General features: G+C 32.1%; 1 protein-coding gene across 1 annotated transcript; it reads left to right on the top strand.

The window, feature by feature from the left end:
• The first annotated feature begins 8,924 nt into the window (after positions 1–8,924).
• On the top strand, positions 8,925–11,718 carry LOC125214903 (BEL1-like homeodomain protein 1). The gene is made up of 3 exons (XM_048116122.1): positions 8,925–9,664; positions 10,646–10,947; positions 11,025–11,718. The coding sequence occupies exons 1-3, from the start codon at positions 9,185–9,187 to the stop codon at positions 11,584–11,586; spliced, it is 1,344 nt and encodes a 447-aa protein (XP_047972079.1). The 5' UTR covers positions 8,925–9,184; the 3' UTR covers positions 11,587–11,718.
• The last annotated feature ends 59 nt before the right edge of the window (positions 11,719–11,777 follow it).

Below are 11,777 nucleotides of genomic sequence, written 5' to 3'. Positions count from 1 at the left end.
ATATTGTAAAATTTTAATTTTATTCCGTATTACGGAGTAACATTTGTTCTGCTCTACAAATCATTTCCACTAAATCAAATGTCTAAAATTAAATTTAAAATCAGCCACGACAATTCAATTTGACCTATTCTTCGGCTTTGCGAATAAATTGCAACAAATATATGTGCATATTATTAAATGCTATGAGCATTAAGAAGGAAAAGACAAACTCTACGGTTTTATTTTCTTTTTCTTTTTTCCATTTTAAGAGGAACAAAAACGTTAAAGATTCATTTGGTGATAGTTTCCAAGAAAATTCCTACTTATATATGTTTCATTTTCTTTTTTAGTTTGTCCCACTAAAAATAACACATTTTCATTTTTAGTATAAATTCTCTCACACAATATTATAAATATTATATTTTCTTTTTCCACCTAATATACAATATAAAACTTCTTAAAATCTCATTTCCTCTTTTAAGTGCGACATCTTTTATGGGACAAAGTAGTTTTTTAATTTGGTATACGACATTTCTGCTGACGTTTAAGCGTTGACAAAAACTTCTACCTTCTTACCAGCATTGAAGTTGTATCGATATCAACATCTAATAACTCACAATGCTTTTCACCATAAAGTTGATAACTTTCTTTGTTTTTAGCTCCATATATCACCGATCAAAAATGCTCTTCGTTCATTCCTTTAGTTTTATCATTTTTAGCTCTAAAAAGTCGTAGCTGATGTGACAATTTCAATTGGTATTTCACAATTCGATTTTTGGGTAAAATTTTATTGCTTTTTTATTACTCCACAATATATATGGATGTGTTATTACTCTTTGGAAGAATAATGCTATGTAGCCACAGTGTGGCTGGCCACACAGTGGCAGTTTTGTAAATAATAGAAAAATATAATAATAATTAAATAATTGGTTAAAATAGTGCTCATGTACTTTTACATAATCACTCTTTTCCTCCACTCTACTTATTAGTACTTCTGCCACTCTATTTCCCCAAAATAATTAAAATCAGATCCTTAAAACCATGAACAATTAATCCTCAACTAATAAAGTATGTACATTTATCCCTTTATTGCATATACCAAAAATTTCCGATCATAGTTAAAAAAAAAAAAATTATTTAGGAAAGTTTCACTATAAATTAAATCATTTTTATAAGTATGATAGTACTATGTTATATTCCCTTCATCCAATAAAAATATGGACATATAATATAACAAGAAAATTAAGACAAAATTGATAAAGTAAGAGAGATGAAAATATTGATAGTTAAATTAGTGTTAGTGATAGTAAGACTCACATTATTATTAGTGTTTATGGGTAGTATAAGTGGTAAATAATTTGATGTATAGAAGTAAATAGTATTCATTTTCAATTAAATATATTATTGATATCACTTTTAATTGGAAATACCTTACCATGTTTATTTTCATTTTCAATTAAATATATTAGTGATATTATTCCGTTTCAACCTTCTTATATATATTAAATCACCTTCAAGAGAAAATTCCATAATATTGTACTACTAATCAAATAAAATTTGTAAATTATAATTTAAAAAAATTAGATGTGATATAATTATTATTGTTTATTAAAGTTTTTTCTATTGTTGTATTATAGACTATTACAGTGTCATAACATAATTTTTCAAATTATCATTAATTTCAAATTTTAACACTATTATTAATATTTATAAACTTATTAATTTTATTATTATTATTATTTAATTAATAGTGTAAAACATGACACTGCACTATGGCATGTACGGTAAAAATATTTTATATGTTAATTATAATAATAAATTATACTCCACTACATTTACTTAACATTATTAATTCTTATTATAAACGTAAACCTAAGAAAATAAGAAAAGAAAGGGTACGTTTAAAGCATATGTCTATTTCTGGGTTAATATAAGAAAAGGATAGAATAGTCCTGGAAATTTTGATAGTATCTAAGTGCATTAAATTTCATTAAAATGGGCTCAATTTTCAATTAAAAATCTGATTATGGCCAGCCATAATGTGTTAGCATCACTCTATTTGGAAACCATTTGAACGAACTAGGAATAAATGTGCTTCATGGGTTTGAGGGTGAGTTTGAAACGGTGAAAAGTAGCTTAAATGATACTATTACATCAAACTTAATAGAATTAAGAGGATATTTTCTAATGTTGCAAACCAAAATTGATACTGTGACAATATTCATCAAACTTAATAGAATTTAGAGGATGTTTTCTAATGTTGCAAACCAAAATTGATACCGTGACAATATTCGCGGACTAAAAAAATATTCCCTCAATTACATATACATTAATATATGATTATATATTTTATATATCACGTCCTATAGTTGCAAATTATACAAAAAATGATTGAATTTTTTATATGTTTTTATTTCTCTAATAAGGTGAATCTTATTTTGCACCATGATACATTCAAATCTTCAATCATTTTATCTCTCAAGACACTTTTATACTTTACAAACTTTGTATTGAATCTCACGTCGTCCACTACCAAACTATTGATAATAAACAAAGATAGAAAATGGTAATTTATGCTATTATAAGGAGAGTTTATACAAAACCACTTTGATACATATATACACACACTTAATTAGTTAATTAAGAAGAACTCTATGAAAGTCACTCCAATAAATGGAATGAAAGAGAAGTATAAGCATGTGCACGGCCTCTTATATCATCCACACAATTGGAAAATGGCCTATTTTTATCATCCAAAAAGTAGCACCAATTTTGCCATCTTAATCACTATGATGTTAATGCATTTCGAATATTCTATTTAAACCTTTCGAACCCCACCAAATTCTACTATTACATTTACTATTTAATAGAATATTGATTTAACATAAAAATGTCTGTTATGTAATGAATCCCAATTAATATTTATATAAAATTTGAAATTAAAAAAATCAAGATATTCTAATTATGGCGTTATAGATTCAAATAATCAATATTTAATTGATAAATAAATGGTTCTAACTTTAAGACATTGCCTTCGATTCTCAAGTTTTTATTAATTTTCTAACCTAAGACAAGGGTAGGATTGAAAATCAAGCATGATTTCACTCTGAAATTTCAAATATGACGTTTGAAAAGTGGCAAAACAATCTCACAATGTAACACTCATAGCCTCTACTAAAATTTGAAAATTTTATCAGGTTACATTTGATGATTTGAATGATAAAATCTATCAATCGATACATAACTCATTAAGACATATATTCATAACGGGCCTGTTAGAATTATTCATAATGGGCTTTTAATGGGCCTGTTAGAATAATTCTTAGTGGGCTTTGAATCATTTGTGGGTGCAACTCCTATAAAGGGCCTACATTAAGTTGGGCCTGTTCACTAAACACACTTAGCTTCGAAAACAAATGGACCTCTTGAGATTTAAGAATTGAATCCAACAATTTGATGTAGTTAAGATTTGTTGTGATGCATGGCATATTTTGATTCTAGATATTCATTTTTTGCATTTGAAGGTATGGGTTTAGTGAAGTTGTCATTGATATTTCCCGTAGTCACTGCCTCAGTAATGATAGAAAGCATAATGCGGTAAATAGTACTCCCTTCGTCCGATATTAAGAATTCCAGTTGAGCTAGGTGCGGGTTTTAAGAAATGTTTGAGTGTGTGATAATGGAATATGGGATCCATTTATATTATAATTTGCTTTATTCTTTGGATGTGTTTTTTAGTGTTTTATTTTATAATATTTTTATTTCACTTTTTATGAAAATGTCTTACCGGGACTTCTAATGCCGGACGGAGGGATTACTACTAAAGAATTGTAAAGACTATATATACAATGATAAAGGAAGTAAATAATCTATTAATATAATATACACGTGACACTATTTGTATTTCATTTCATTTTTAAAATTCTTTTCAACCATAAAAAATAGATATATAACTTTTTTTATTATTGTAGTAATTTTTCTAAATAAGTACTCCCTCTGTCCTCCATAATTTGTCACCATTTGACCCGACACCGATTTTAAGAAATGTAATAAAAAGTGAAAAAGTTAGTGGCATGTGAGTCCTACTTTTATATTATTAGTTTTATAATAAAATGTGAGTGGAAATAAGTTAGTTGAATATGGGGTCCACTACCAAAAATGGTAAAAATGAAAAGTGACAAATTTTTAGGGACTGACGAAAATGAAAATAAGTGACAAATTTTCAAGGACGGAGGAAGTACTAAGTTTCATTTTATTAATTAATAATATTTCAATTATTTTTAATTAATCTCTCTTTCTTTCTTTTTTGGTTTTAACCACAGGTGTATCGAACCCGCCTTTTTGGCGGAATCCGACTAATCCTACTCGACCGGGTTTGCGGATTAAAGCCGAAAGTCTTTCAGTGGGTGGCGGGATTTAAACCCGTGATCTCATAGTCACCACAGCTCCACGCTGCCAATTGCGTTGTATGGCTATTTTCCTACCTCGTGCTGCTACACCACTCGACACGTGTCCTGCCGACACGAGTCACAATCAATATGCAAGGTGCTGGGCCCCGCACCTCCTCTAGGCTTTCATCATTTTCTCAACTTCCACGTGGGCCCCTGTGATTGGCTGGTAGCTACATCTGATAAAATCAGAGAAGAAAGAATTGAAGGTGTAGGTCCCGTGGCCGGCGAATCTTGTGCCCATCGTGGCCTTCTGTGGGACCCATTTGTGAGGATTCCTTTTCCTATATGCTTTGTGTGGGCCCATATTCAGCTTATCCTTAATTAATTGCCCTCTCTAATTTAGGGTTTTGAGTTTAACATCTAGGCTGTCTCATTATTACTTCCTCCATATGTTATTAGGAGTTTTATTTTTTGATGATATGAATTTTATGAAATACTCTTTTCGTCCCAGATTTATAGTCATATTTAGTTATGGCATGAGTTTTAAGGAATTGGTAGAGTGTGTAATTAATGAAGTGAGAAGTGGAGTGTGTAATAAATGAAATGAGATGGTGGAGTGAGATGATGGAGTGTGTAACGAATGAAGTGAGATGATGGAGTGTGTAATAAATGAAGTGAGTTGGTTGAAGGTGAGTCCCTTTTTGACTTTTTAGTTTTTTATTTTTGTTTTGATTTATTTTAATGTAGATAATGGCATTTGGGTGTAATTTTAATGAATAATGGAGTAAAATTTTATTGTCCAAATATGGAAAATTCTAAATGTGACTATAAATGTGGGACGGACTTTTATGGCAAAATGTGATTATAAATTTGAGACGGAGGGAGTATTAAGAAAATTGGATGAAAAAAAAAGTTAGTGGAATATAAGTCTTACTTGTATAGGTTAGTTTTAAATAAAATGAGGGTAGAATGAATTAGTGGAATGTGAGACTCTATTATCATTTATAGTAAAAATGAATCAGGAGTCCTATTTGTGGACAAAGGGAGTATATTTCATTTTAAGATAAAGTTAAACTTAATACTATTATTTAATACTAGTTCAATTAATTTCTCTACAAAATTTGTGCTAAATAATTGGAAATTAATAATAGAACAAAGGGAGTACACCGTTACACAACAACTAAAATAACTACTACAATTGTAAGTAAGTATATGAAAGAAATAAAGTCACAAAAAATTAATGCAAACTACAAGAATAGAGGAACTCGATTAATTAATAAAAGAGTATATTAACTTATAATGCTACTAATTAAGAACAAAATATGTTGTATAAACTGTCGTGTTCTTATATAGTAGTAATTAATTTTGTACGAGTTTTAGATATTGTGATTGTAACACAATTTTTGAGTTCTTAGTATTCATAAATGAGGGTACTCAAATTGCGAAAATTGAAATTTGATATTTTAATCAAAAGATTGTAAGTAATTTTTTTTTTACTAAATTTACAAATTAATGTGAATATATACTATTTTTTTCAACTACCACACATGTAGCTTTTTTAATGAGAAAGAGAAACACACTGCCAAAAATAAGATAAATACAAGTTAAGCCAGAGAAGTTGTGTCGAGTCCCTCAACAGAATGTTCCAAAGACAAGAAGGACATAAATCACACAATTTAAGTAATAAGTTGTCTTTTACTAATATAATCCCAACATAGCACGATCAATTTGATTGAATGCACATAAATTACTTTTTAAAATATTAACAATAGATCTCATAACCACTCTCTTTTTTCTTGCTTGATTTTTGTAATGGAAAATCGAACTATATTATGCAATAGAAGTATCATTGATCTACTCCCTCGTCTCATTCAAGATGTCCATGTTTTTTAGTGACACGAGACTTTAGGAGGAGTTGTTAGTTGGAGTAAGTAGAGAGAAAAATGTAGTTGAATATTTTAATGACCGGAAAGAGCCAAAAGTTTGGGTGTAGCGGAGGGTATGGATCCCCTGCTGTGGAAGAATCACGGCAGGGGATGATGTTCCTCACATCTCAATTTTTTAAACTTAAAATATAACACTTAAACAAAAAAAAGAAAAAATTTAAAAAATTGGGATGTGAGGAACAACATCCCCTGCTGTGATTCTTCCACAGCAGGGGATCCAAGCTTGTGTAGCCGACCCTAAACCTCTTCATTAACCCTAATCTCTTGATAAATCCCTAAATCGTTAACTAATCTATATTCTTAGGATTAATTATTTCTTAATTAGCTAGAATTGAGCAACCCTTAACTAAAACTTAATAATCAGATGTCAATATTTATCAAATTCTAATTAGGGTGGCCGCACCATGTGGCCAGTTGCAATCCCTACTAGTACTAATTAATTCGAAACCCTCTAATTTTCTTATTGTTCCAACTTAAATGAAGGGCAAAATATGCATGAAGGAGTCGCACAAAATTGGACGTTTCAAGCAATTTAATTCGATTGAAAAGAAATAAATATAAGTGGGGATTGCTGTGATTTAATTCATGGAACAAGAGAGCCAATGATGTTCATCAATTACTACTATACACATATAGATGGCTTTATTGCACGAAAAGAAGTATCTAGACTAGGGTTTGGACCATCCAATGTTCGTGCTAATAAAGACTATACATACCAAAATTATAGAAATTTCCAAGAATATTTATACATGAATAATATGATAGCTAGGGTTAGTTTGTTTTGGGCAATCGGCTAGGCTGAGGTTTTAGAAAGAAAGTTTGATCAAGTTTTTATGTGATTATATAAGTTAATTTCGATTTATAGGTCCTTTGCTAAGCTTATTTATAAACTTATAAATGCAAAGGTATAGTATAGAAATAACAAAACATAACAGGGTTAATTTTTTAAAAATGATTGTTACTTACAAGTTGTTTGATTTTTTTAGGTTTCCAAGGTATCCCTCCTGCCGATAGCTAGAGGACTAACCCTTGCCCCAACGGTCAATGCCGGTACGGGATTGGCCAAATGGTTGCTCCATTCATATGTGTTTGATTTTATTTTTGATCGTATGCTATTGGATTTTATTTTAGATTTTATATATTGTCTTAGATAGGCACTTTCTTTAGTTAATGTCTACTTTTACCACTGAAATATTAAATTTAATGTTAAAAATTAAATTTATCAAAATTAGCAGAACAAATAAATTGAAGATTAAATGCTAAAAATAATTATAAGACCAATTAACAATGATAAGGCGTGCTATTAAAAAATAGTACTCCTATTAGATATTGCCAAGACACATAATGCAGCCTAAATGGACCTCAGTGGGTGCTGATTTTGACAATGTTATCATAATATCAAGATTCCAAATATAACTATATAGTTTATACGTATACAGTTTGCTGGTAATGTCATTTAATAATATTAATATATAAGATCTTTTTGGTGCTTAAATAAGGTGCTTGAGGTACAAACTAACAAAAGCATGCAGCAATTGATGAGGGCATAAGTATTCATGCTTCCAAAAGTATGTAATAAATCTATGCAAATTATGTTGCAAATTGAGATTCATCTTCAGATTGTTTCGTAACATGTTAACGATTACATGAATAAAATTATTCTATATTAATTATACATTAAAGAAACGAAAATGTTAAAGGGTGTCGGCCTTCATGGGAGAATTAGGGAAGTGTGGAGTCGTTCAATTTTTTGAAGAAATTAATTATAAAAAAGTTTTTAATATTTATATCGTCGTATAATGAACTACTCGTACTTTATTTTAATTGGGTGGCAAATCTAATAAAAAAGGACATGCTTTTCTTTTTCTTTGATAGATAACTGAAGATAATTATTGTTCTTGATCTAGAATGTGTAGAATTTTGAAAAAAGATGAACTATTTTGTGTGAGATCCTAAGGTAAATAGTAAATATGCTATACATGTTCAACTGTGAACACTAAACTTTTACTATATGTTAGTAAATTAATATTAATTAATTTATATTTGTAAAATTAAAAGACATGTATGTCCAAACGTTATTAATTGGTTTGATGGACCACATTTCCAATTGGTTATTAAAAGTTATTGACCAATGAACGTGCAGATGGGGTCTCCATTTTTCAACTAACCTTGAAATAAAGGTGGCTCCTTATCCCAAATTTAATTTAATTACTTGAAAAAAGAAAAACATTAGCCTATGTCTATCTATGTTCTATACCTCTAAGCTAATTTGCTTTTTTGGCTCGGCTAATCTATGTAAACTTTATTCTGTATTAACTAACAATAGAAATTAATTTATTTATCGATTACTCACTTATTCACTTTTATTGAAGGTTAAATTTTATTTTATTTTTAAAATTTTATGCTTGATCAAATATTTTGGGTAGTTGGTCCATCGATTTTAATTGGCATTTAAAATGCTTTGTGGCTTTATATGTGAAACTTTTTTCTCCACCACAGAAAAAAACCAAGAATAATATCTAGAGATAATATTAAAATAATAAAAATAAAAAAGAGAAATCAATAATGAAGAGCCCCCACCCCATCTCAGATCATCTTCTTCCACATATATTATCACAACTTTAATTTCATTTTCTTTTCAAATATTGCAATAGAAGAATTTTGAGTGAGAAGTAGACGTTTCCTCGTTTTTCAGCTGTCTGTCTGTATGAATCTTCTGACACACTTTTGTTTTCAATCTATCTAAAACACACATCTTTGTCAGTCTGAAAAAAAGTTGGATTCTTTGTAAGAATGATGAAGAAATGTAACTGAATTCAAGGTCAATTTAATCCCAACAATTCAAAATTAAGTCTTTTTTTTTTCTCCATGGCGAAGTTTTTTCACGGCGACACAGAAATGCAAGGAAACGGCGACGTTTTACAAACCCTTATTCTAAACCAGCACCACCACCTTCCGGCGCCGCCCTCCGCCGCCAACTCTCAGATTGACTACAGCAGCGGCGGTGTGGCGGCGCGTGAGATGAAGCGGGGACTCTCCCTGAGCCTCTCCTCGGATGAGAAGCACGCGGCGGTGCCAGAGAGAGTTAGGGTTTTCGGGGGAGCGGAGAAGGCGGCGCTGAGCTGCAAGTATTTGAAGGCGGCGCAGCAGCTTCTTGATGAGGTTGTGAATGTGAGGAAGGAGGGTGAGAAGGGTGGGGAATCAGGTAGAGAGGATGATGGGAAGCTGAGGAATGATGCGGAGGCGGTGGCCGGAGACGGCTGTGGTAAAGGTGGGGCTGAGCTTACTACGGCGGAGAAACAAGAAATTCAGATGAAGAGAGCCAAGCTTGTTGATATGCTCCATGAGGTAAAAGTGCTTTATATTTTGAAGGATAAATTGTCGGATAAATCATGAAGTTCGTTCAAATTCTAGTTCGTTTTTCAATTTCGTAAATCACCTTGAAAAACTTCCGGTTTGGATTTGTTTGCAATTATCCGATGTTGAAATTTTTGATGAAATTGGATCTGATATGGTAGTCAGGAAATCATATGAAGTTGTTGATTCATACAGAAAACGATGTCGTTTGGTTGAAAAACATAACAGTAACAATATTTTACACGTTTTGAATATTTGGCTCTAAGATAATTGCAAACAAGTCCAAACTTTTGGTAGTTTTTTTTTATGAAATTGTATTTGGCATGGTAGTCGGGAAATCATGGGTGGGATTCACTGCTAGTGAGCTCAATGATGTGTATTCATAGAAAAAATGAAGTCTCTTGGCTGAAAAACACCAACAATATATTACATGTAAATGATTGGATGGATTTGTTCGCCGTAAACAAATCTAAACTTCATGATTTTTTCAACTAATATTTAAATTATGAGTGATCTTAATTTGATCAAACTTCCGAGGTTTTAATCTTCTTTTAATTTGATTTAAGGATTATCTTTCGTTAACAATCAACCATTTACTTCGACATAATTATTGATTTTGAGCTTATTTAACCATCTTATCCTTCAAAAAGTAAATCATACTCCTTGTGTTCCATAAAGATAAACATTTTTTTCATTTTTGTTTGTTCTGTAAAAATATCCACTTCCATTTTTGGTTACTTTTTTTTTTCAAATAAGTTCAGTTTCATTCTCAACTAACAACACTCCAATCAGTTTTTCTTTCTATATTTCTCTCACACTTTATCAATCGGACATTAAAACCCGTGTTATTCCAAAGTGTTTATGTTTATGGGTCAGGGGGAGTATGTTTTATCGATTTATGGTATCACTCAGAAAACAACTCCCCTTGAATAAATATTTCGTAGAAGTAGAAAATGATGGAGAAAATTGCAGGTTGAGCAAAAGTACAAGCAATACGAAGAGCAAATGCAGAAGGTGATAAGTTGGTTGGAGGAAGCAGCCGGCGTGGGATGTGCCAAAACCTACACTGCTTCGCCACTGGAAACAATCTCAAAGCAGTTCCGCTCCCTCAAAGATGCAATAATGCAGCAAATCCGACGTCGAACCACTAACTCAGGGCCGAAAATGGAGGCGTCCACCTTCCAAATCAACAGTCCATGGCGACCTCAGAGAGGCTTGCCCGAGAAATCTGTCTGCGTTCTTCGCGCTTGGCTCTTCCAACACTTCCTCCACCCGTATACATAAACATTCTTTCATCCATCTTTTCTTTTCATATCATTGTTTTTTCTAAATATGATTCTTGATTGTGTAGTTATCCTAAAGATTCGGACAAGGTCATGCTTGCCAAGCAGGCAGGACTTACTAGAAGTCAGGTGTCTAACTGGTTCATCAACGCCCGCGTTCGCCTCTGGAAGCCGATGGTGGAGGAGATGTACGCGGAGGAGATGAAGGCCCAGCAGCAGACACCCAAGATTGAGCACGAAAACGAGGGTTTGGTGGACGAAAACATAAGTTCGAACGCCAACAACAGCGCGGGATTCAGCCTCATCGGATCATCAGAAATGGACAGCGTCGCCACAGAGTGGATGAGGAGCTCAAAGAAACCGCGAAATGCTGAAGTGTCGCGTTCCCCATTGATGATTGTGTCTGAAGTGGAGAGCCAACACGTTACTACCATAACTGGGACGCCTGCGAATTTCTTCGGATTGTATGATCCGATTGTGGGGATCGAGCAGTTCCAACAACCCTATTCGAGGAACGGTGTGTCGCTCACGTTGGGGCTCCAGCATTGTGAGAGCCTCTCCAACCAAAGCTTTATCTCCAGCAGAAGCGTTGAGGCTTCTGCTCAAGGGAATGATTTTGTTTATTACTAGCAATATAGGGAAAAAGGAGTTGATGCATTATGGTTAGTAGTATATTTCTTGATTGGGGGTTTGTATAGTGATTTTGTTGAGACCAGATGTATTGTTGGGTGGTATAGAAGAATAAATAATGGTTTTATGGAATGGCTTTGTTTTACTTTCTTGCATGGGAATTCTTGATGCTATTTTTGTCCAATCATGAC

The sequence above is a fragment of the Salvia hispanica genome, chromosome 3, assembly GCF_023119035.1.
Source record: "Salvia hispanica cultivar TCC Black 2014 chromosome 3, UniMelb_Shisp_WGS_1.0, whole genome shotgun sequence".
Taxonomy (NCBI): Eukaryota; Viridiplantae; Streptophyta; class Magnoliopsida; order Lamiales; family Lamiaceae; genus Salvia; species Salvia hispanica.
This window is presented reverse-complemented; position numbering and strand designations above follow the sequence as displayed.